Below are 23834 nucleotides of genomic sequence, written 5' to 3'. Positions count from 1 at the left end.
CTTCTCCATTTACCACTGCTAATAAATTTTACTCCTCTCTGAAAATGTACTTGACCTGGAAATGAGCCAATGAGACAGGTGTAAGTCTGACTTAGCCCCCTTGCAAAAAAAAAAAAATACATTTGACCTGGGGATAAGGGGCTGGAGGGTTGAAAGGCATATGAAGATTACATCCACAGTATGAAACAAACAACCTACCAAGTAAAATTTTAAAGCAATTTTATTTTTTTAATCTTTCCATCAAAAAGTAAGAAAATGAAAAAGGCAGGACTGAAGAATATATGCTGGCAATTTGGCTGTCCAAAATTTGTCACCCTCCTCCCAAAGGAAAAAAAAAAAAAAAAAAAAGGAGAGAGAAATGGTTGAATTGCAGTTTGGTGCTGCTGACCCGTGTTTGTAGACTCTGCTTCCTCTGAATAAATGAGCTGAGCACAGCCAAAAGGCTAGCACTGCTGTGTGTCCAATGTGCTCCTACAAGGCAGCAAGGAACATGTCCTATAATCTGCTAATGAAGTTATGTTTTTAGGTTTCACAAGCCTTTTAATTCCCAATGCTTCATATACGGCTTGTTCAGTCAGAGTCCGATAATACAATAACCTCTTCTGGGTCACATTGTGTTGCTACATTCACCTAGACAATGAAAAAAAAAACATTTATTAGTGGAGATTAGTACTAAAATGGAAATTAAACAATATTCTGCAAATCTGAAAGGAATGGGGTTAAGCGCATCTTATACTTGAAGATCACTGCAGTAAAGTTTTCGTTGCTACTGGCCTATCAATATTTTACCAGAGATCAGTTGAACTTGCTGGTTACAGTGGAACAGCACATTAGCTCCCACTAACACAGGTGTGTGTGTGTGTGTGTGTGTGTGTGTGTGTGTGTGTGTGTGTGTGTGTGTGTGCATGCACACATGTGTTAGTGCGTGTGTGTTTGTGTGAGACATGCTTTGCTTCTCTCCCATCCCCAATCATCAAATGTATATCCCAAGGTTCCACGCCTACTAGCACTCATGGAAAGCAAACCCTTCTCCACAAAGGGGGATTACATCACCAAACTATTAGAAGAAACAAAAATGAATCAATGATGCACAGCAAAATTCACTTGAACGCAGCCCCAAAAAATTGACAGTCAACTGTACTTGATGTAAACTTCCCTGTATAACATGGCCCACTGCCTTCTCCCTCTCCGCGGAACATTTTCTCAAACACTTTAGTGATATCTAATGTTCTTGCAGAAGTCCCCTCAAATAAATTTACTCTCCCAACCCTCTCCCACAATATATGGCCCACCTTTCCACTTTAAAAAGTCCTATCTAAAGGCATTTTCCCATTCCTAAAACAAACTTGCCTACACGGACATCCAGGCACAGGCAACCACCAGCCACAGCTCATCTATCACTGCCATGATTTCACTGTGGAACACCTCCAACACACCTATAATTTCTGCTTCTCAACAAGCACCATGCTCAATATCTTAAACTGTTATAGTCAAATCTCTTCCAAAACAAAAATTCTACACACTCTTCTGATGTTCACCTCATCTGTCTTACCAACCCTGTTTAACATCTTCAAAAATTATTTATCTACAACTCACTGATTATTATCAGCATATATCTTCTTTCTCACAAACACCATGGTTTCTGGTCAGTAAGGAGCACATTCCCCTCCACTTGTCACTTACAGACAACACTCTTATGACTATGGACAAAGGTGTGCTGTCCGCAGCTATCTTCATAGACCTCACTAGGGTATTTGACTTGGTTAACAAACCTCATTCTTACACTGCCTCACAGATCAAGGCATTAGTCTTGATGCCATCCCTGGTTCCACAGCTATCTGTCAAATTAGCAATCCATAATCATCTACAACTTCATCACAGCCAGCTGTTCTCCTCTACTCAAAAGTGTCCCTCAATGCCCCATTCTCACTTGACACTTCCACTAGACCTTCCTCGTCTTTTATACAGAGATGGCATGGTTCTTTATCATGAAAACCATTCTCTCACCTTGATACATAACAGTACCTAGAATGAGATTTCCAGAGCCTTTTTTCAATAAACTAAGAAAAAAAAAACATGCTCAGTTAATCAGAAAAAAACCTAAGCTATTCAACATCAAACAAAAAATGAAGAGATTCTCAAAATTTAGAATGGGCCGGTTCTTTCAAATATTTTGGAATTTGGTTAGACCCATCCTAAACCTTCAATTTACAAGTGGATAATGCATACAACTGGGAAAACTACTCCTGTACCAATACACTTGCCCAAGGTTTCCTGGAATTCATTAATTCCAATGCCCTGGACCAGCTCGTTTTTACCCCCACTAGAGGTAGCAACATCCTTGACCTGGTCATTACTAAATTGGGCGACCAAAGCTCTACACCAACAGTCAACTCTTCCCTGATTATATCTAACCACAAACTAATCACCTTGGAAATCCACACCCCCCCCCCCCAAAGGTAATCACAATGAAAAACTTCTCCAAAGCTAACTTTGGGATCCTAAAAACAGAGGTGGCTAACTTCACAGCACCCATGCAAATGGAGAATAGTTGCATGACCACTGAAATCTTACACCAATGCACTGTACGAACACATACACAAATGCATGGATCTCGCCATACCCAATAGAACCAAGATGCTCTCCTCCAAAAAAAGGGAGCCAATCTGGTGGTCCCCTGCCATAAACAAACTCTATAACAGGAGGAGGAAACTGATGCTGAATAAGGTGAAATCCCAAGACTGGAAAAACTCCCTTATCAGCCTCAGCAAAAGTTGAGATCCCTCATCAAATCCTCTAAAGCTAGCTATGAAAACAGAATTGGAGCAGATAATAAAGACAAAGTACAGTTGTGTACCTACCATAAATGTAGATATTCGAGTCTATTCACTGTTGCAGTCATTACTCTTGGGTTATCCTGCTGGCAGGCTACCCGCAGTCGGCCTGAATTCCAAGGTCCTGGTCCGGCATCGGTTGCTGTCGCCTCTTCCCTGATGTCAGTGCACCAGGGGTATAAAAGATGCAGCCGACGCCATTTTCTTCAGTTTTTCTTGCCCCAGATGTCAGATGCCCCCAAAAGGGTAGGCTAAAAATTCTGCTTATAAAAAAGCATGCACAAACATAAATATTACCTTCATCTACAAGCAAATACACCACATAGGTTGTATAGAATAGAGAAGTACAGATAAGTCCCAGCAATGAAAGGGGGATGGTGGGAGGGTAACCTGGACTGCAACAGTGAATACACTCGAACATCTACATTTATGGTAGGTACACAACTGTACTATGTTCATCATGTTTCACTGTTGCAGTCATTACTCTTGGGTTGAACCCCAAAGCTGAGATTGGGTGGCTGGGCCTAAATAGAATTAAGAGTGGCTATGAGGCCCTGCAGAACTGCAGTGGCAAAGCCTGCTCTGGATTTAGAGTAAAGAGGTAAGTGGTACTGCTTTGTAAAAGTGTGCACTGAAGTCCAAGTTGCAGCCTCCAAAATATCATTGGTTGGTACTCCTCTGAGGAAGGCTGCTGAAGTGGCAGCTGCTCTGGTTGAATGTGGCCTAATGCCCTTAGGCACTGATTTGCCATGTTGTGAATAGCAGAAACTAATGCAGTGGCCTATCCATTTTGATATAGTCTGCTTTGAAAAAGCCTTTCCCTGTGATCCTGCAGCATATGCCACTTAAAGTTTCTCAGTCTTTCTGAAAGCTTTTGTTTTGTCCAAGTAGAAGCATAGCTGTCTGTGTATGTCCAAAGAATGCAGAAGTCTCTCCCCTTTATTCTGTGGGTTTGGATAAAAAGTAGGCAAATGAATGGTTTGGTTAAGAGCCACAATGGACACTACCTTAGGCATAAATGTTGGGTTTGTCCTTAGAGAAACCCTGTCCGGATGGAAAATAATAAAAGGTTCCACAGCCATTAATGCCTGTAACTCTGAGACTCTTCTTGCTGAAGTTATTGCTAGGAGCAGAGCTGTTTTCCATGATAAGAATTTTATCTCGGCTGTATTGGCTGGCTCAAAAAGAAGCAGTGCTAGCTTTTCCAAGACAAAATTGAGGTCCCATGTAGGTATTGGTGCTCTCCTTGGAGGTCTTATGTTTTTGGCCCCTCTGAGGTACTGCCTTAGCAGTGGATGAGAAAAAATAGGTGGGTCCACATAGAAATTAGCTGAAAAGGCAGAGGCATGGATCTTAATTGATGAGAAGGCTAGGCCTTTGTCCAGCATCTCAGTTAGGTATTGTAAAATCTGAGGAATATTTGGTACAAGCATGTCAATTCCTTGTGCCTGGTTCCAAGCACAGAATCTCTTCCATTTTTCTGCATAACATTTTCTGGTGCAGGGCCTCCTGGCCTCCAAAATAACATCCATAACTGCTTTAGAAAGAGGTGTGTTCTGAGTGGTTATATTATCTGCCAGACAGCCAGATTTAGGGTTCTGAGTTGGCTGTGCAGGATCTGATTGTTTTGTTAGGTCAGTAGATGAAGAATTTGAGGTAACGTCCAGGGTGGGCCTTGAGACAAGCTCTTTAGGATTGGATACCAGTGCTGGCGTGGCCAGTCTGGGGCAATCAGTATCATTTTTGGCTTCTCTTGTCTGACCTTTAGGAGTACCTTGGGGAGGAGAGGCAGTGGAGGAAAGGCATATACTGTAAGGGTTTTCCAGCTGAATGATAGAGCATCCACTTTCTATGCTTGTTTGTGATAAGTCCTTGTGCAGAATCTCTGTAGTTGGCAGTTGTGAGGGGAGGCAAATAGATCTACGTCTGGGCATCCCCATTTCCTTGTCATCATGCTGAAGACTTGTGGATCGAGTTTCCACTCGTGAGGGTCCATGAGGTTTCTGTTTAGTTCGTCTGCCAGAGTATTTGTCTTTCCTGGCAGGAATTGTGCGTGCAGGTGCACTTGATAAGTCAATGCTGTGTTCCACAGTCATGGCTTGTCTGCAGAGGGGTTAGGAATATGTGCCTCCTTGCTTGTTTATGTACCACACGACTGTAGTATTGTCTGTCTTTATCAGCAGTTGTCCTGGATGGAGTAGATCCTTGAAGGCTGTCAGGGCATTCTGTACAGCTAGCATCTCTTTTTGATTGATATGAAGATGCATTTGGCTTGCAGGCCATGTGCCCTGAACACATTTCCCTGCCATGTGGGCCCCCCCAGGCATAATATGATGCATCTGTTGTTAGTGTTTGCCTGGCTGTGGGTAAAGTAAATGTCTGTCCCCTTGTTGTGGTGACAGGCCTGTGCCCACCATCGAAACTCCTGTTGCAGGCAGGGAATGAGGGTAATTAATGTTTCCAGGCTGTGGCAATGTTGAGTCCAAACACTTTTTAGATACCATTGTAGCTTCCTCATATGCAGTCTTGCATATGGAATTAGCAGAATGCAGGATGCCATGAAGCCCAAAGCCTGCAGAATTTTTCTTGCAGATAACTGGGTCTTTGTTACCATCTTTTCGAAATAAGAAGTCAGTTGCCTTTGTTTGTCTGGCGTGAGATAAGCCATCTGGGCAGTTGTATTTAAGCTTGCACCTAGGAATATTATCTCTTGAGAGGGTACTAGTTTTGATTTCTTTTCGTTTACTGTGTACCCTAGGCAAATTAGTAATCTTTTTACAAACGTCAGATGCTTCAGTAGAATGTCTTAGTTCTCTGCTTGAATAAGGCAGTCGTCCAAGTAGGGATATATTTGAATTCCTCTTTGTCTGCAAAATGCAATTACTGGTACCAGGCATTTTGTGAAGACCCTGGACACAGTAGATAAGCCAAAGGGCAGTGCAGAGAATTGGTGGTAGTGCATTGAGCCTGCTATGAATCTGAGGTATCTTCTGCAAGATTGTCTGATTGGGACATGCAGGTATGCCTCCTTGAGGTCCAAAGTTACCAGCCAAGCCTTCTTGCCCAGCATGGGCAGAAGCTGCTGCAGCGTCAACATTTTGAATTTTGGAATGTCCAGAAAAGTGTTTAGAATAGACAGGTCCAGAATTGGTCTCCAGGCTTTGTCCTTTCTGGGTACCAAGAAAAGTCTTGAGTAAAATCCTTGTCCCTGCTCTTGCTGTGGTACTAGCTGAATAACCCTCATGTCCATGAGGAATGAAACTTGCTTTTGTGCCTCTGCCCATTGATTGTGTGGCAGGTCTGACATACCTTTTGTCTTTGGAAGGGCGTGAAAGTGGAACCTGTAGCCCTGAGAGACTATATTCAAGACCCATTTGTCCTGGGTGATCATGTGCCAATTTTGTGAAAAAAGTGCTAGCTTTCCCCCTAAGCATACTGTTAAAAGATCAGTGCTTGGCATTGGCAGAGGAAAGTCATTGGGACGGTTTCCTATATGGCTGTGATTTGTCTTCTCTGCTTTTGGAGGTAGAAGCACCCCATTGTTTAGGCCTGTATGAGCCTTGGGGCTGGGGTCTCCCTCTAGGGCGTCTCTACCTGCCTCTTTGTGGTCCGTCTGACACTGGAAAGGACCAATTCTTTGAAGGCCAGTTCCTGCTAAATCTGGGTGGCTGTACCTGTAAGAAATCCTTTACTGTCTGCACAGATTTCGCTTTATCCTCCATTTTCTTTAAGACCTCTTCTGCCTTAACACCAAAGTATCATGCTGTAATGGAGCATCCAATAATTTTGCTTTAACATGATCGGGCAGATTCTGTTCCTTTAACCAAGCATGCCTTGTAATGACAGAGCCTGTAACAGCGGCCCTGCAAGAGGCCTCCAGTGAATCAAAACCACATTGCAAAGTATGCTTTCCCACTTGTTCAGCTGCATGCAATAAATCCTGCATTTCCTTATTTTCAGAACATTCAGAACTTGTCAACATTTTCTGTTTTAGCAGTGACATTAAGTATTGCTGATATTTAAGCATATGAACCTGACAATTTAAAGCCCTTACAGCCAAGGTAGTAGAGGTGTAAACCTTTTTCTCCCATCTGTCCAGTGCTCTAGAATCCCTATCAGAGGGGACAGGTTTTTTTGCAATGGAAGCCTTGACCCCTTTGGGACCCTGAGATATAGTTTCTGGGTCAGCAGCAGGGTTTTTATATAGAAATTTATGAGAATCTGGAACCTTGTAGTACCTGTCTGGCTTAACGGGTGCAGGGGTGTAAAGAGTCAGGAGATAGGCCGGACTCTGAAAATACATCTACAATGTCTAGAACAGGTGGAATAGCAAGAGGTCTGTGCTGAGGCAGTAAAAGAAAGTCTCTGAGCCTTTTCTTAGATTCTGTGTAATCTTGGTTTTCCCAGTGAAAATGCTCCCTCATGGTATGCAGGGTTTCCCCAAAAGAATAATCCTCAGGAGGAGAGGCCAAAGGAATAGATTCTTCAGCATCAGAATCCTCATAGGGAGGAAGAGAGTATACCTGTTCTGAAGAGGAGTCAGAGGAAATGGAAACCTGATCATAAGAATCATATTCAGTGGCTTGCTTAGGCCTCTTATCAGGAGGGGGATGGGAACCCCTGATCAAAGTAATTAGGTCTTCGGCCTTTTTAAGCATCTGTTTCTTAGGCATGGAAGTCTGTCCAGGAGAATGCTGTACTTGTTTCTTTGTCTTTAAGGCTGTTTGAGTCTTTGCCTTAGAAGCTGAGGTTGGCTTGACCATATAACTGTATAGGTCTGAAAACACCCTCAGAAGCCGATGCCTGCTCAGTGGCTCCGGACCCATCTGAGGAAATAATTTCCGAGTGTCCAATACCTTGAGTATCCAAAGGCCTGGTATTCTACGCGTGGTTGTTGGAAGCGGCCTGTGGCTCTGAGGTAGAAGGTGTCAGGGGCTGCGAAAGCGCCTCACTGAGAACCGGCGACTGGCCTAGCGGAGGCCTCGTCGTCGGTTTTGGATCTAGGATGCCTGTCTTTTTCCTTTTCCTTGTGCTTTTTATGAACCGGTCGTCGGCTGTTCCGATGGCATTATATAATTAAACCTTCGGCCAAAGTAATGAAAAGCAAAATCGTACCGACGCTTAATAGTGCGTTGGTTAAATCTAGCACAAAACCGACAACTAGCAACGTTGCGGTCAGGGCCTAGGCAAGGAATACAGTAAGAATGAAAATCCTTATGAGGTATTTGCTTCCCACAAGAAATACAATTGTTAACTTTTTCTGACATCGGTCTGGAGCAAGAAAAAAGTTTCCCCAACGGGGTACTTAGCTTTATTGAAGACTTCGGATCAGAAATTTGATTTCGAAAATCTCAGGAGTCGGCTGACCGGCACTTGCGAACTGCTTTTGCTTCGGGCACTGCACGGCAAGAAAGACTGAAGAAAATGGCATCGGCTGACTGACGTCAGGGAAGAGGCAACAGCAACCAACGCTGGACCAGGACTTTGGAATTCAGGCCGACTGCGAGTAGCCTGCCAGCAGGATAACCCAAGAGTAATGACTGCAACAGTGAAACACGATGAACATCCACAAGGCCTTCCACAGTTATGTAAAGAATCTCCACGGCAATATCCAGATTTGCTCTGAGCTACTGCACAATAGTAGCTTCTATACTGAGCCAACACATATTGCCAATACATTGGCCGACAGATTCAGTGCCAACTTTACCCCTCTCCCCCCATCCAAAGGGCCAATCCTAATACCAGTAGATTGCCAGGCACCCAGTATTACTGCTGCACAGGTTAAAACAGCACTGTCCACTGCCAAGAATACAGCTTCTATGGGACCTGACAACATCCCGGGCTGTGTTCTACATGAACTACAGAGTGAACTGGCACCTCACCTGTGTGCTCTGCTCAATCACAGCCTCACCTCATGCTTTGTCCCTACCAAACGGTGCACTGCTACAGTCATCCCTCTCCACAAAGGAGGTGCGACTACAGAGCCTGGGAACTATCGCCCCATCAGCCTGACAAGTCTAATATGCAAAGCTATGGAACGCATCATGGACCTAATAAACAAGGATATAGGGAATCTCCAAACTCTGTTTCTCTCGCAGTTTGGTTTTGTGAAGGGTAGATCATGCCTGCTCAACTTGGTCGACTTCTTTGAGTCAGTAACCAGAGCTGTGGATGAAGGCAAGGTGGTTCATACAGCCTACCTTGATCTGGCCAAGGCCTTTGAAACCATTCCCCATTCAGGAATCATAGAAAAACTCACTAAGCTAGGCGTCAACCCCTACATCACTAAATGGGTTGCAAACTGGCTCACAGATAAAACCCGCAGTGTGAAAGTAACTGACTTCAAGTCAGACTGCTGACCAGTCACGAGTGAAGTCCCACAGGGATCAGTCCTGGGTCCTCTCCTGTTTGGTATCTATTCTCAGAAGTCCACGTCAACACGAAGGGACTCTGGGTGACAAAGTTTGCAGATTGCATGTTGGGAGCCATTATTAACTCCCCAATGATGTTGACATCCTACAGAAAGGCCTCACTGAGTCCACCAACTGGTGTCAGAACCATGGCCTTAAGCTCAATGTCAAAAAATGTGTAGTCATCCCCTTTGAGAAAAACCCAGTTCCCATGAATTACTACATCGATGGTAGCCCACTGAACACACAAGGCATTATAAGAGATCTGGGAACAGAGGTCGACAGCAACCTCTCTTTTGACCACCACATTGCCACTGTGGTCAGAAAGTCCTTCTATGTGGTACATCTCATTACTAAGGGTTTTGTAGCCAGGAAGAAAGAGGTCATTGTCTCCCTCGACTCTTCCCTCATTAGGCCAATCACATAGTGCAATATTTGGCATGTACTTCACTAGACATCTGCAACTGGGAGGCCGTAATAGTACCTCACAAAGAGGATCCTAGGCCTTAAACACTTGTCCTATATGGAAAAATTAAAAAAACTCCAACTATTCTCGGTCTCATACTGCGTACTTAGAGGCGATCTCTGCTTGACTTACAAAGCCAAGTCTGACCCAGCTCTGTTAGAAATGCTACATCGAAAGAAATCCCAATCCCTCCGCACCACACACTCTAGAGACCTCAACCTCATTACCACAATCAACAGAACGTGCTGGAGGGATAGGTTCATAACCCACAGACTACCCATGCTATGGGACAGACTTCCCATACATGTCAAACAGAGCATCTCACTGGCCCCCTTCAAGAGAAATCTTGATGAATGGATGTGAAATAGAAAATTCACCCAGTGGATCATTCCAGTGGTTCTACTCAACAGAGCCACTCGTGACTAAGGTTGGGTGGCACGATGCCAGGGTAATTCTATGGGGTAGGCTTGTAAAGGCTCCAGGGCCATTAGCCTAGTACACACCTATGAACCTATAATAATGCCCTCCTTTTATGGGTACAAAACAGCCCCCCTTCTCTATCTACCCTACTCAGCCAGATCAGGAATTGGCAAAAAGAATACACTTTTCTCAACTTGAATTTAGTCTCCCACTTGTAGCAGCAACCTCAGCCAAAAACTATTCTACTATGCAAATTATCTTAAACAAAAAACTCTCCAGCTAGGCTTTACCCATAATGCTCCTCTCAAAATTACCTTGGATCGAGTTTGCCCAAAATAGTGGCAGACAATTAGCAAATAAGAATAAGACAGCAGATATGTGTCCCTAACATGAAACCAGTTCTGGAAAAATTCAATCCAACAGTCTCAGGCTGGGGGAAGGAGGGGGGAATGTCAGATATTAGTGAAGATCAAAAACACAGATGGAACATTATGGTAAGACAGAACTTATCTAATGTTGTCAATCTTCACATAATCCCTGACTGTGGGACAGTGTGTCCCTAGCTACCTGAATCCTGGGAGGTCTCACGGAAGCGTATTCTTAAGCACCATCAAACCGAATGATGCTCGTCCTCTAAAGACCTGATCCAATTTGTAATGAGTGATAAAAGTATGAGGAGAAGACCAAGTGGTTGCTGCACAAATGTCATCTAAAGAAGCTCTGGCATGAAAAACTGCAGAAGTTGCCACCCCTATAGTTGAGTGGGCTTTTATTGGACGTGAAAGGCTGAGCCCTTTTGATTGACAAATAAATGTGATACAATCTTTGAGCCATTTCACCAAAGTAACCTTGGAAACAGGGTTACCTAAAAAATGTGAGGAAAAAGCAACAAATAGTTGGTCAGATTTTCTGAAATCCTTTGTTCTGTGGACGTCTAGTGAATGAAAGGAATACTCCCTTTTACTAGAAAAATTAGAAAGAGAGACTGGTAGTTGAAGTGTCTGATTAATATTAAGATTGTGAGACTACCTTCGGTAAAAAGGAAGGATTAGTCTTAAGGGAGACCCTGTCTTTGTGAAATATTATGTAGGGTAGTTTGCAGGACAAGGCCTAAGTTCAGATACTCTTCTGGCAGATGTGATAGCCACTAAAAATAACGTTTTCCAAGACAAAAACTAAGTCACAAGTAGCTGATGGTTCAAAATGATACAAAGTAAGGGACTGAAGAACTAGTGTTGGATCCCAAGGAGGAATGGGTTCTTTAAATGAAGGTCTTAACATTAGGACCCCCCCTTTAAAAGGCTTTACAAAGTTGGTGTGACATAAGGGATGATCCATCACACCCCATATGGAAGTTTGAGATTGCTGCTAAATGGACTAATTGTTGAGGAAGAGGAACCAGACTGACTAACACTAACTAAAAAATCCAAAACGTTATGAACAGGGGTTGAATAAGGATCAAGTTCGTTCATAAGGGCCCAAGTTGCAAATTGTGCCTATTTGCACTGATGCAGTTTCCTAGTTGAAGGTTTGTGATGGGCCACAATGATTTGACGGACAGGAAAGGAAAGTGAAGGATGCCTGGTAATCATGGGAATTGGAGAAGCCCCGCCGTGAACTTAAGATAAAAAGAAGTTATGTACTCACCATAACGTTCCATCTGAGTAGTTATACTTCATTTTTCTGCAACCTGTGGGTATACGGATCCGAGCCGGCAACTTTTTTTCTAGCATCTGCTCCGAGCTCCTCCCCTTACCCATAATTCCCTACCATCTCCTATCTTCCCTCAGATCGAGTTTGCTGCAACTATATATATATGCAACTCAACCCAAAAACCAACCCTGAAAACAGGATAAGGTCTGGGGGACGGAGGGAGGGAACGTTGCAGAAAAATGAAGTATAACTACTCAGATGGAACGTTACGGTGAGTACATAACTTCTTTATCTGAAGTAGTTAACTTCATTTTATCTGCAACCTGTGGGACAGAGTCCCCAGCTACTCTGATCCTGGGAGGCCCTTAAGGAAGGATATTCCTGAGCACTGCAGAGCCAAAGGATGCTCTACCCCTCGAAATCAGATCCAATTTGTAATGGGAAATGAAGGTATGTGAATTGGCCCATGTCGCTGCTGCACAAATATCATCCAAAGGTACCCTGGACCAAAAAAGCAGCAGAAGTCGCCATGGACCTGGTAGAGTGAGCCTTAACTATACCAGGAGGAGATAAAACTTTTGCTTTATAGGCATGTGAAATGCAAAGAGTGATCCATCTGGCTAAAGAAACTTTAGAAATAGCTTTTCCCATAAATGCTTTGGAAAAGGAAACAAACAATTGGTCAGTCTTGCAGAAAGACTTCGTTATATAACGATAAAAACAAAGTTGTCTATGAACATCTAACAAATGGAGTTTGTATTCACCTTTATTTTGGAAGTTGGGAAAGAAAACGGGCAGATTAATGGGCTGGCTTATGTTTGCTTCACATGCCACTTTAGGTAAGAAGGAAGGGTTAAGTATGCAGGGAGACCCTATCCTTATGGAAGACCACATACGGAGGCACAGCAGACAGAGCTTGAAGCTCAGACACACTCCTAGCTGATGTGATGGCGACTAGGAAAGCTGTCTTCCAGGACAAAAATTTTAAGACCACCGAAGCTGCAGGTTCGGAAGGAGGAGCCACTAATGCCTGTAAAACAAAAGTAAGGTCCCAAGGAGGTACAGAATCCTTGACAGGGGAAAAGTACCTTTAAGAAAAGCCTTACACAGCCTAGAGGAGGCTAAGGCCATGTTGTCTTCACCAACATGAAAACTGGAAATGGCTGCCAACTGTACTTTAACTGTGGAGGAACTAGCTCCTTGCTGAAAGATACCAGACAGGAAGTCCAACACCGCTGGAACAGGGGCTGTAAAGGGATCTATTTTTCTCTGTGATGCCCAAATGGAAAAACGCTTCCATTTACTGAAATAAAGTTTTCTAGTGGAGTCTTTAAGAGAGGCCATCAGAATGGATTTTACCTGGGATGAAAGACCGGGAGTCCTGGCAATTAACGGAACTGGAGCAACCAAGCTGTTAGCTTGAGGCTGCCCAGATCGGGATGACGTGTCCCCGACAGATGGGAAACTGGATCCAGGCAGGGATCCAGAACCCACGGGGGATTTTTTTTTTTTTACACCAACAACCAAACGTGATACTACAGAAGGGGAGGAAGGGAAATCCTAGTCAAGCACACCTAGATATCAGGAAAACATTTCTACTTACTATCCCTGAGCTCAGAGCAAAGGAGACCGCGATGCACACTACTGGTGCGGCAAACGAGATCTGGGGGAAGATAGGAGATGGTAGGGCATTATGGGTAAGGGGAGGAACTCAGAGCTTGGAGCAGATGCTAGAAAAAAAGTTGCCGGCTCGGATCCGATATGGATCTGTATACCCACAGACTGCAGATAAAATGAAGTTAACTACTTCAGACTGGAGGTTCGGATGAGCTCTGCCCTCTGGATGAGACAGTAGATCTGGAGCTAGGTCCAGTATCCATGGTTTCCAAAGAAGATGAGGCCAAAGGGAGGGGAAACCAAACTTGGCAAGGCCAAAAGGGGGAAATGAGGATTCTGGAGTTCTCCGACCTCTTGGCTTTCTTTAGAAACTGGGATATCAAAGGAGTTGGGGGAAAGGCATAGAGAAGACTGGGGGCCAATCGTGGAGAAGAGCTTCTCTGGGTGACTCCCTCAGAGGAGGGATTAGGGCAAAGCAACTGCTGCACATGTTGTTTAGAGGGGGATCCAAAAATATTGTAGCAAGGTTGGCCGCAGTGACGAAAAATCTCCTTCGCCACCACAGGATTGAGAGATCACTCGTGAGGCATGAGAATGGTTATGCTCAGTTTGTCCACTATCAAGGTGGAGCTTCCCAGAATGTGCATTGCTGTGAGAAAGCAGTTGGACAAAATCATTCATTGCCAAACTCGGAGGGCTTTTCGACACAATGGATAAGATTTGTTTCCCCCTGTTTGTTGCTATACCAGACTACCGACATGATGTCCATCTGTACTGCTACTGTTCCTAGAGGAAAGGTATCCTGAAATACTTGCAATGCTAATAGCAGTGCCCTCATCTCTAGAATATTAATGTGCAAGTTGGCCTCCAGTTGGGACCATGTGCCTTAGACTGTCCTTCCCAGATAATGCCCCCCCATCTAGGAAGCTTCCGTGGTCACTATGGCTTAGGGTTGCAGAAGGATGAATGGTTGGCCCGAAAAAATAGCATTGGGAGTGGAGCCACCACGAAAGACCCTGTTTGCAGTGACTGGTAATCAAGATTGGGTGAGACATTGTCTGATCTATCAGAGACCAGTGGGAGGCTAGTAACCATTGTAAGATTTGCATGGGATATCTTGCTAAGGGAACAAGAGTGATTGAGGCTGCCATCGAGCCTAATGCTTGTAGGATTAATCTGGTTGGAACACTTTTGCTCTGGATAATTTGGCTGACCTGAGATCTGATCCTCTGTACCCTTTCCAGTGGAAGTGAAACAACTGTGTTCAACAGGGTTCCGATGAATTCTAGTTGTTGCGAAGGTTGCAAATTTGACTTTCCGTAATTCATTATGATGCCTAGAGATGGAGTGTAATCTCTTGCCCGTTCTGACGCCTGGTGGTAGCTGTGAGGAGTCAGTCATTGAGGTATGGAAAAACTTGAAATCTTTGCAGTCTGAGATGAGCTGCTACCACTGCCATGCATTTGGTGAACACCCCGGGGGGGGGGGGGGGGGGGCAGGTATGTCCAAAGGGCAGTGTTCTGAATTGGAAATGACTGGCTCCCAGCCAGAAGCGCAGGAACTTCCTGGAGCGTTTGTCCATTTTTATATGGTAATATGCCTCCTGGAGGGCTATAGAGCACATCCAATCATCCTTTTCCATAAATGGAAGTATGAACTGTACCGAGACCATCTGAAATTTGATTTGCTGTACTGCCTTGTTGAACTGGCTGAGATCCAAAATGGGTCTCCAGTCCCCTGCTTTTTTTGGGCACTAAAAATAACCTCGAGTAAAACCTGGATCCTATTTAGTCTGGTGGGACTTTTTTGGATGACACTCTTGTTGAGCAGTGTTTGAATTTCCACTACTGCTGCTTCCCTGTTATTGGATAGACTATCCGGAAGTCTTTTTTGGGATTTTGGACTTATAGAAAGTGGGATATTGTAACCTCTGGATATTATTCCCTGCACCTATGTGTCCGAAGTTATCAGTTGCCAGGTGGATTGATACAGGGATAACCATCCCCCGACTGCCTCCAGAGGAAGACAATCAGGCCTCTGTTTAGGAGTGCTGATAGGAAGTACCAGACAGGGAATCTCTGAGCCCCTAGTTTCTGCGGGCCAATTATGCCTCTAGGGCATCGTCCATTACTTCCCCCTCTGCCCTGGGGAAAGTCTTTGCCAAGCGAGTCTTGAAAAGGCCCTTGGCATTTTTTTAAACCATAGTCTCCCACTTCTCTGGTTCCTAGAGTATGGCTGTTGAGGAGTAGACAAATGAACGCCTATGTCAGAAAGAGTCTTCCCATCTTTCTCACAACCTGGCCACAGTGTCTTTTACCTTAGGGCCAAAAAGGGATGAGCCGTCAAATGGAGCATTGATGAATGTGCTTTAAACGGCTCCACAAAGCCACACAAATGCATCCAGGAGTGCCTTCTAATGGGTATGCCTGAACCTGCCACTCTTGTTGTCCCTTCAGCTGCATGGGCAATCAGCCTCATGGACGAGTTAAAATTGCTTCGAGGGTGGCGAGCTGAGAAGTAACTTTGCTCCATACCCCTTCAGCTACTGCTCCTGAGAGGGTGTCCGAGAGTTCTTTGACTAGATCCTTCTGTAACCTCAAAGTGTGCCATGTAGTTGAAGGCCCAGAGAGCAAAGGTTGAAGAAGCATAAATGCGCTTCCCGAACCTATCCATAGTCGCAGACTCCTTGTTAGAAGAATGGATATTTGGACTTTCCTCGGCAAGTTCCTTCTTAGCTGCCGCTAACACTAGCATCCACGGATATACCTTTAGACCAATGTTGTTGTCCCTTGGAGGCAGAAAGGATCTGGTCAGGTCTCTTGGGGATCAGTTCCATGGAGTCAGGCATCGTCCACGCCCACTGAGTGATCAGTTTAATAAGCTCGTCAGCAGGCGGAGAGATCCAATAAGTAGAAGGTTGGGCACGAAAAGCCTCCAGATATACAGACTCCTCTGAAGAAGGTTGGAAAGAAGACCAGCCACCCCCTGCTTCAGGATCTCTTGGATGTCCCCAAAGGAATCATCAATGGGGTGACCTGGGAGAACTTTCTCCTTCATCAAAGTTGCTATCTTCAGTGAAGGACTCTTCCAGGGGAGTCTAAGTGCTTCCTCTTGCACTTCTTCTTTGCAAGTACTTCCTCGGGGGGAATGTTCCTGGGAAGTGTCCGAAGAGCAAGCCACCAAAGAGGGTCTTTCCTGGGGCTCTTGTGCCCTTTGTCCCAGGGTAGAGACTAATGGAAGCTCAGGTCCAGGAGATGTAAAAGTCAGGTCCAACAGGGGTGGCAGAGACTGTGAAGTCCCCAATGGACAAAGCCTTCAAATGATACGGAAGAATGTCTCCCCATAGAGGGATGGGAGCCTGGAACCGAAATAGACTCCTTCAGAACAGAGGTCCAACCCCACATCAAGGAGGTGACCCCTGAAACCGAAGTCTGGGTTGAGCCAATGAAAGCCGAAGCACTGAGGGTCATGGAAGGCTCCAAAATTAATGAAGTTGATCCATGCACCTCAGAACCAGCAAGGGAGTCTCGACTCCAGGTCATCTCCAGTGCCAAAAGCCCGAAGGAGCTCAAGGCAACCCTTGATTATGGAGAAGTTACTACCGGAACGGAGACAGTCAAAGCCAGGAATTTTGGAACTGTGGGCTCCAATGACTCAACAGGAGCTGGAGGAGGAATAATGGATAGTGGTGTAATAGGGCTGGTCCCAGTGCTGGTTGGCTAGGAACCGAAGACAAACCCCTCTCCATTAGGAGCTGATCCATCAGTCTCATAATGTCGATTCAGAGAGACTCTTGGTGGATCGAACTGAAGCAGTCGAAGGAGACCTAGGGTGTCTCGCAGCGACAAAGGGGCTTGGTGGTCTATCCTTGAATGGGTCAATAGAAGGCGAATATCTTGATCTTGGAACAAAAATAATATCTGAATGCTCCGGTAACAACGAGTCTCTTGGTGCTGAGGCAGTTGAAGTTGACTCCAAAGTCTTGGTAGGTGCCGAATCTTTTTTGCCATTCGGTGCTGTGGAACTCTTCAACACTGAAGGCTGCTTAGAAACCTTTTTAGGTGGTTCGGAAGTGCTAGGAACCGGGGAAGGTCACTTCTTAGAAGAAGAGGATGAAGAAAGTACAGTTGTGTACACTGTTGTTTGAGTGTATTCACTGTTGCAGTCATTACCATTTGGGTTATCTGCTTGCAGGTAGCCCTCAGTCGGCCTGATTATCAAAGTCTTGGGTCCTGCGTCAGTTGCCGTCTCATCTTCCATGACGTCAGGTAGTTAGGGGTATAAAGCATGCAGCAGATGCCATTACATCAGCTTTTCTTGCCCCAGATGTCAGGTGCCCCCATAATGGGAAGCAATTATATACAAGGTTACACCTTCAACAAAAAGCAAATATACCAGAAAGCTCTATGCACAGTAAGCAAGAATATATGTATAGTCAATAGAAGTCAGGGGGTTGGAGGCAGGGTAACCAGGACTGCAACAGTGAATACACTAGACCATCTACAGTTAAGGTAAGTGTACACAACTGTACTATGTTCTTCGTGTTTCACTGTTGCAGTCATTACATTTGGGTAAATTCCCAAAGCTAAGGAAGGGAGGAGGCAGTTATATAGCATTAGGACCAGCTATAAGGCCCTGCAAGACTGCAGTGGCAAAACCAGCTCTGGATTTAGAAAAAAAACTGGCAAGTGGTAATGCTTGGTGAAGGTATGTACAGAACTCCAGGTAGCAGCTTCTAGGATGTCCCTGGTAGGGACACCTCTGAGAAAGGCTGTAGAGGTAGATGAGGCCCTGGTTGAATGTGGTCTTATCCCCTGTGGGGTAGGTTTTCCATGCTGCTTATAGCAGAAATGAATGCAATGGCCTTATCCACTTAGAAATGGTTTGCTTTGAAATGGCCTTACCCTCTGCCCCTGCAGCAAATGCAACTAGCAGCTGTTCAGACTTCCTGAGAGGCTTAGTCCTGTCCAAGTAAAATTTAAGTTGTCTGTGCACGTCCAATGAGTGCAGTATTCGTTCCCCTTTGTCCTGTGGATTAGAAAAGAAGGTTGGCAAATGAATGGACTAATTAAGGGCCACACTGGATACCACCTTGGGCATAAAGGACGGATTGGTGCTGAGGGACATCCTGTCTGCATGAAAGATGATGAAAGGCCACTGCCATGAGGGCCTGTAATTCAGACACCCTTCTTGCTGAAGTGATGGCTAGGAGGAAAGCTGTTTTCCAAGAAAGAAATTTCAACTCTGCATTTGCAGCTGACTCAAAGGAGGTAGAGTGAGCTTTTCCAATACAAAGTTAAGGTTCCAGACTGGAGTAGGGGCACTCCTGGGTGGTCTTAAGTTTTTGGCCCCTCTGAGGAATTGCTTCAGCAGTGGATGAGAGAAGAGGGGTGGCTCTGTATTATAATGAGCTGAGATGGCGGAGGCATGAATTTTGATGGAAGAAAAGGAAAGGCCCTTGTGAAGCATCTCAGTTAAGTATTGAAGAATGAGTGGTAAACCGGGCACAGTTGTGTCCATCTCCTGTGTTTGGCTCCAGGAACAGAATCTCTTCCATTTTTCAGCAATGGATTTTCTAGTACTAGACCTCCTTGCCTCCAGAATGACATCTATCACTTGAGTACTGAAGGATGGTAAAGGAAAAGTCATGTAATTAGCCAGGTTGCAAAGTTTAGGGTTTGAAGCTGTGGGTGCAGGATCTGGCCCCTCCTGCTGAGACAGCAAGGCAGAGGTCTGAGGCAGGTGCCAAGGTTCCAGAAGTGACACTGCGCAAGATGGGGTACCAGTGTTGGTGTGGCTAGTCTGATACAATAAGTAGAACTTTAGAGAGGAGAGACAGATGGGGAAAGGCATAAACTGATACGTTTTTCCAGCTGAAGGACAGGGCATCCACTTTCTAAGCTTGCGCAGAATTTGTCCAATTGGTAGTTCTGAGGGGAGGCAAACAGGTCCATCTCTGGGCTACCCCATTTGATTCTCAAAATGTTGAATATCTTTGGTTCCAGTTTCCACTCGTGTGGGTCCATGAGATTTCTGCCTAGGTCGTCTGCCAGTGTATTTAGCTTGCCTGGCAGGAATTGAACTTGTAGGTGCACTTGGTAGCTCAAGGCTGTGTGTTCCACAGAACCATGGCTAGTCTGCAGAGAGGGTATGACTGGGTTCCCCCCTGCTTGTTTATGTACTACATAACAGTGGTGTTGTCCGTCTTTACCAATAATTGTCCTGGACGAATGTAGTCCTTGAAGGCTGTCAGAGCATTCTGTACAGCTAACATTTCTTTTTGATTGATATGCAGGTGCATTTGACTCGGGTTCTATTTGCCCTGAATGCACTGCCCTGCCAAGTGAGCCCCCCATGCATAGTCTGATGTGTCTGTTAGGGTTTGGGTGGCAGGGGGTAGAGTGAATGGCAGTCCCTTGTTTAGGTGGCAGGCCTCAGCCCACCACAGGAATTCTGTCTTTAGACAAGATATGATAGGAATCATTGATTCTAGGTCCTGAGAATGTTGACACCATAGGCTTTTTAGATACCCTTTCCAATATGCCATCAAAGAAAACAAGGCTCTATCAGAATGTGCTTTAATCCTACCTGGAAATAGTCTACCAAGGTAGGAAAAACAAGAAAAGTTATTATAAGGAACAAACAACTGGAAATGTCTGAAATGACACAGGTTGTCCTTTTCCAGTCCTATACTAGCAATTACACAACTGTACAACTTCCTAAAGGGCTTAATACAGACAAACTAATACCACAGTAGCAAAAGCATGACCGCAGTATACAGAATCTACTCTCACCATCATTCAAAATCTGAAATAAAGTAGGGAGACAGATGGCAAGAGTCAATGTACATACAGGCATACATAGGAGATTTTTTTTATGTACAGATAACTTTATATGCATGGAAAAGCAAAAGGGATAACCCACCACAAACAGCTACAACTTGGATGCTCTCTTGCAGATGTAGGAACAATAAAACAGTTAGTGTAATAAAAAATAACCAAAAACAACCAGAATAAATGGTTCAAATGTAGACCAAAATAACTGAGATCTTTACTATTTGCTAGTAAAGTTAAGTGCCACCTGAATAAATGGTGACTGTACATACAAACAGAAAAACTTCTTTGTAGAATGGCCTCAGGAAGTCTGAAATGAACAGGAGGATCCACAGGAAGACATGTTGAAAACACCTCTTGCCAAAGTAGTAAACAAGCCATAGTATATTAACTCTTACAAATGTTTGAGAACCAGAGGTAATAATCCTCTGGATGTGGCCCTGGTTATAGGTGAAGCACTAACTAGAAAATCTTTTCCCTGGTTAACATAAAATTTCATAGTAGCAAGATTTCTCCCCTTCTTTAGTACTAGCTGCATGTCTTAATGAAAAAGCTGCCTAAAAGTTATTAGAACGGAATCACCTAGTCAGTCAGCTGACATTGAGAATGAGGTGGTAATTGCCACTGGCCACTTCCATAAGAATGGAGAAGAAATGTTGCCTGGGCAAGAAGGGAGTCACTACAATAAGTCTTAGAGAGTCCTTTTGAACGTTCAGAATCACCCTGGATATTAGTGGAAAGGATGGGAATGTGTGCAGGGACATTCCAGACCAAAGGAATAAAAATGCATCCATTTTCCTGGCCTGCCTGCAAGGAGTCCTGGTGCAGAACTTGCTTAGTTGTCCATTTTGAAAGGAGGCAAACAGAGGTATTTGAGGTGTTCCCTACAATTGTACCAATTCCTCAAAGACACCCCTCATTTAATTTCCATTCAGGAGGTTCTGTCCTGGTCTTGTTCAGCTTGTCTGGCACTATATTTTGCTCTGACGGTATCTAAGATGCTTGGAAGGTTATACAATGCTGTAGAGGTAACTCCCTAGCCATCATAGCCAGTTAGGAAAAGGGGTAAGACCTAGTACCCTCTGTTTATTCATACACCACACAACTGTGGTATTGTATGTAATCATAGGTTCTGGGGCCCGAAGATCATGCAGAGATTCTATAGTGTGGATCACAGCTAACATCAATTTTGGCCCATCTGAATTGTCCCACAGGCCTCATCTTTGCCTCCATATAAACTTCCACAAGCTAAAACCTGGGAGCCATATTGACTCCACCAATGCAGATCTTTCTTGATAACGTCCAAAACTGGAATAGGAAAACCCCAAAGGATGAATGTGTTGGGTCCACCTGTTTTTTTTTTTTTTGTTAATCATTGAATTTTTCTTATTCACTACCTAGCAAGAGAAATCGTACTTATTTTTGTTAATCACTGAATTTTTCTTATGTACTACCTAGCAAGAGGAATCCTATGTACAAACCTGGCAAGAGGAATCATAAGAATCACAGAAGCCACAAACCCAAGAGTCCCAAGATATTACCTGGTTGAAGTCTCAGACTGATTGAAGGTCAAAGAGTTTCTGGGTACAAACTCATCTTTTCCTCTGTTAGGAATGCCTTTGAACAGATGCATATTGAATGCAGTCTGAAAGCACATAGTATAAGATGGAGTCGAGGAGGATTTTTGAACATTTACCTGGATCCCTGACTGGTAAGGAGTGACGAAATCCATGCTAAGGACTCCTGACATTTGGCAGAAGACTCTGCAAATAACACTAAATTATTTAAATAAGGAAAAATGAGAATGCCTTGTAGTCTGCAATGAGCTATTCATGGAGTTAGACATTTGTAAAGATCCTATGAGCTGTATCTAACTCAAAGAGTAATGCTGTGAATTAATAATGTGACCCAGACAAAATCTGAGAACTTTTCTGAAGCCTATGATTTTGGTAAAGTGATAAGCATCTTTTAGGTCTAATGTTATCATAAAAAAAGAGGAATGAATGGTAATAGACTAAATGGCCAACATCTTGAATTTTGGTACTTTCACAAACCAGTTGAGAAAGGAAAATCTAGAATTGGTCTCCATGAAAGCACTTTCTTTGAAACAAGAAACACTCTTGAGTCGAAGCCTTCATCCTTTAATCTAAAGGCACAGGTAGTATGACTCTTAGGGTAAGAATGAGTTGAAAAATCTAATGACTGAGGGCAGTGAGGAATTCCCCTGGAAGGAGGTATATGTATCCAGTGCCAACTGTAATCCCCCTGAACCAGTATTAGTACCCAAGAGTCTGAAACAATCTGTTGCCAAAGGGAAAGAATGAGAACCAGCCTACAGGACATACTTGAAGGCGTACAGAAAGGTGTTTTTTCATGGGGGGTGATGCTGGCATAGTCATTCTTCATTTCTGAAAGGATCTTTTTTTTTTTTTTTTAATTGTTCCCCTCCTACCATCACTTGGTTGTACCCAGTTTGCCAGAAGAAAGAAGGGAGTGATTCTACTGTCAAAAAAATATAAATAAATAAATTAAAAAGAGGGTTTGTAAGACTCTTCGTGTGGGGCATGAAAAATCTTAGCAACTCCCTTAATTCATTTTACTGAATTGTCAAACTCTGAGAACTTGAGTTGCATCAGGGCCAAACAAAACATTCATGAATAAAGTAGTTTAAAACTTCAGACTTTACCTCATCAGAAAACTTTTGAGTGTGTATCCAGGCATATCTTCTCAAAACAGTAGCATTAAGTAGTAATTGCTCTATACATACCTGCACAATCATACACACTCTTCAAAGCATGTTTAGACACCCGAGACAGGTTAGAAATTGTAGGATTAAGACATGGCCTACACTGTGAAGAAGTGTGGCAGAACACTCCCAAAAGTCATCAACACCTGACAGAATAAGGTGGGAGAAGGACAGTTTCTTATGAAATCTGAAAGCTTTAGTATTAATAATCATTCTGCCATTTTGGGGACTGAAGGCTTAGGGTCAGGGTTAATACAGGCAGCATTTAACAAACTACAGGCAGCATTTAAATTATAGTTTTTTACCAATTGGTTTGTTTGCGTTATTGCCATTTTTGGGACTGAAGGCTGAGGGTCAGGGTTACTGTAGGCAGCATTTAACAAATTCTTGTTTTTTTACTAAATGGTTTGTCTGTGTGACCATTTTACTTTTTGGTTAAATTCCACAAGGTTGACATAACAGGAGGAACAGGTGTAACATGAGATAAATCCACTTTCAGCACATCATATCTTCTCCTCAGTTTACTGGAAACGTACACTTGCTTGGACAAAAATACATCATTCATCCTGGAACTAGTTTTAGAAATGGAAAACTCCTCTAATGGAGTTGTAAAGGACAAACATTCCTCTAAATCAGAGTCTTGGGCTTGAGAATCAGACAAAAAAAAAATCTGTCTATATCAGAATCATCTAACAGATTTTCGTCAGAAACATCCTGACCTAGTTAGCTGTCTGGTATAGATTGCTGCTCTCGATGATAGAGAGCAAGCCTGCACTAAATTTCTGGCTAAGGTAAGAAAATCGTCCTTATGAACAGATAAAAATGTCTCCGGATGTCTAATCTTTTGTTTCTTTT

General features: G+C 43.9%; 1 protein-coding gene across 1 annotated transcript in view; it reads right to left on the bottom strand.

The window, feature by feature from the left end:
• Positions 1–202: 202 nt before the first annotated feature.
• Positions 203–23834, bottom strand: part of DAXX (death domain associated protein) — an 894338-nt gene continuing 870706 nt past the window's right edge. Inside the window, exon 8 of the mRNA XM_044083553.1 lies at positions 203–630. Coding sequence (XP_043939488.1) covers positions 571–630 — 60 coding nt within the window. The 3' untranslated portion in view covers positions 203–570. The remainder of the gene's footprint in view (positions 631–23834) is intronic.

The sequence above is a fragment of the Protopterus annectens genome, chromosome 9.part0 (assembly GCF_019279795.1).
Source record: "Protopterus annectens isolate FY-2018-M chromosome 9.part0, PAN1.0, whole genome shotgun sequence".
Lineage (NCBI taxonomy): Eukaryota > Metazoa > Chordata > Ceratodontiformes > Protopteridae > Protopterus > Protopterus annectens.
Note: the sequence above shows the minus strand (reverse complement) of the source record. Positions and strands in the feature narration are given on the sequence as shown.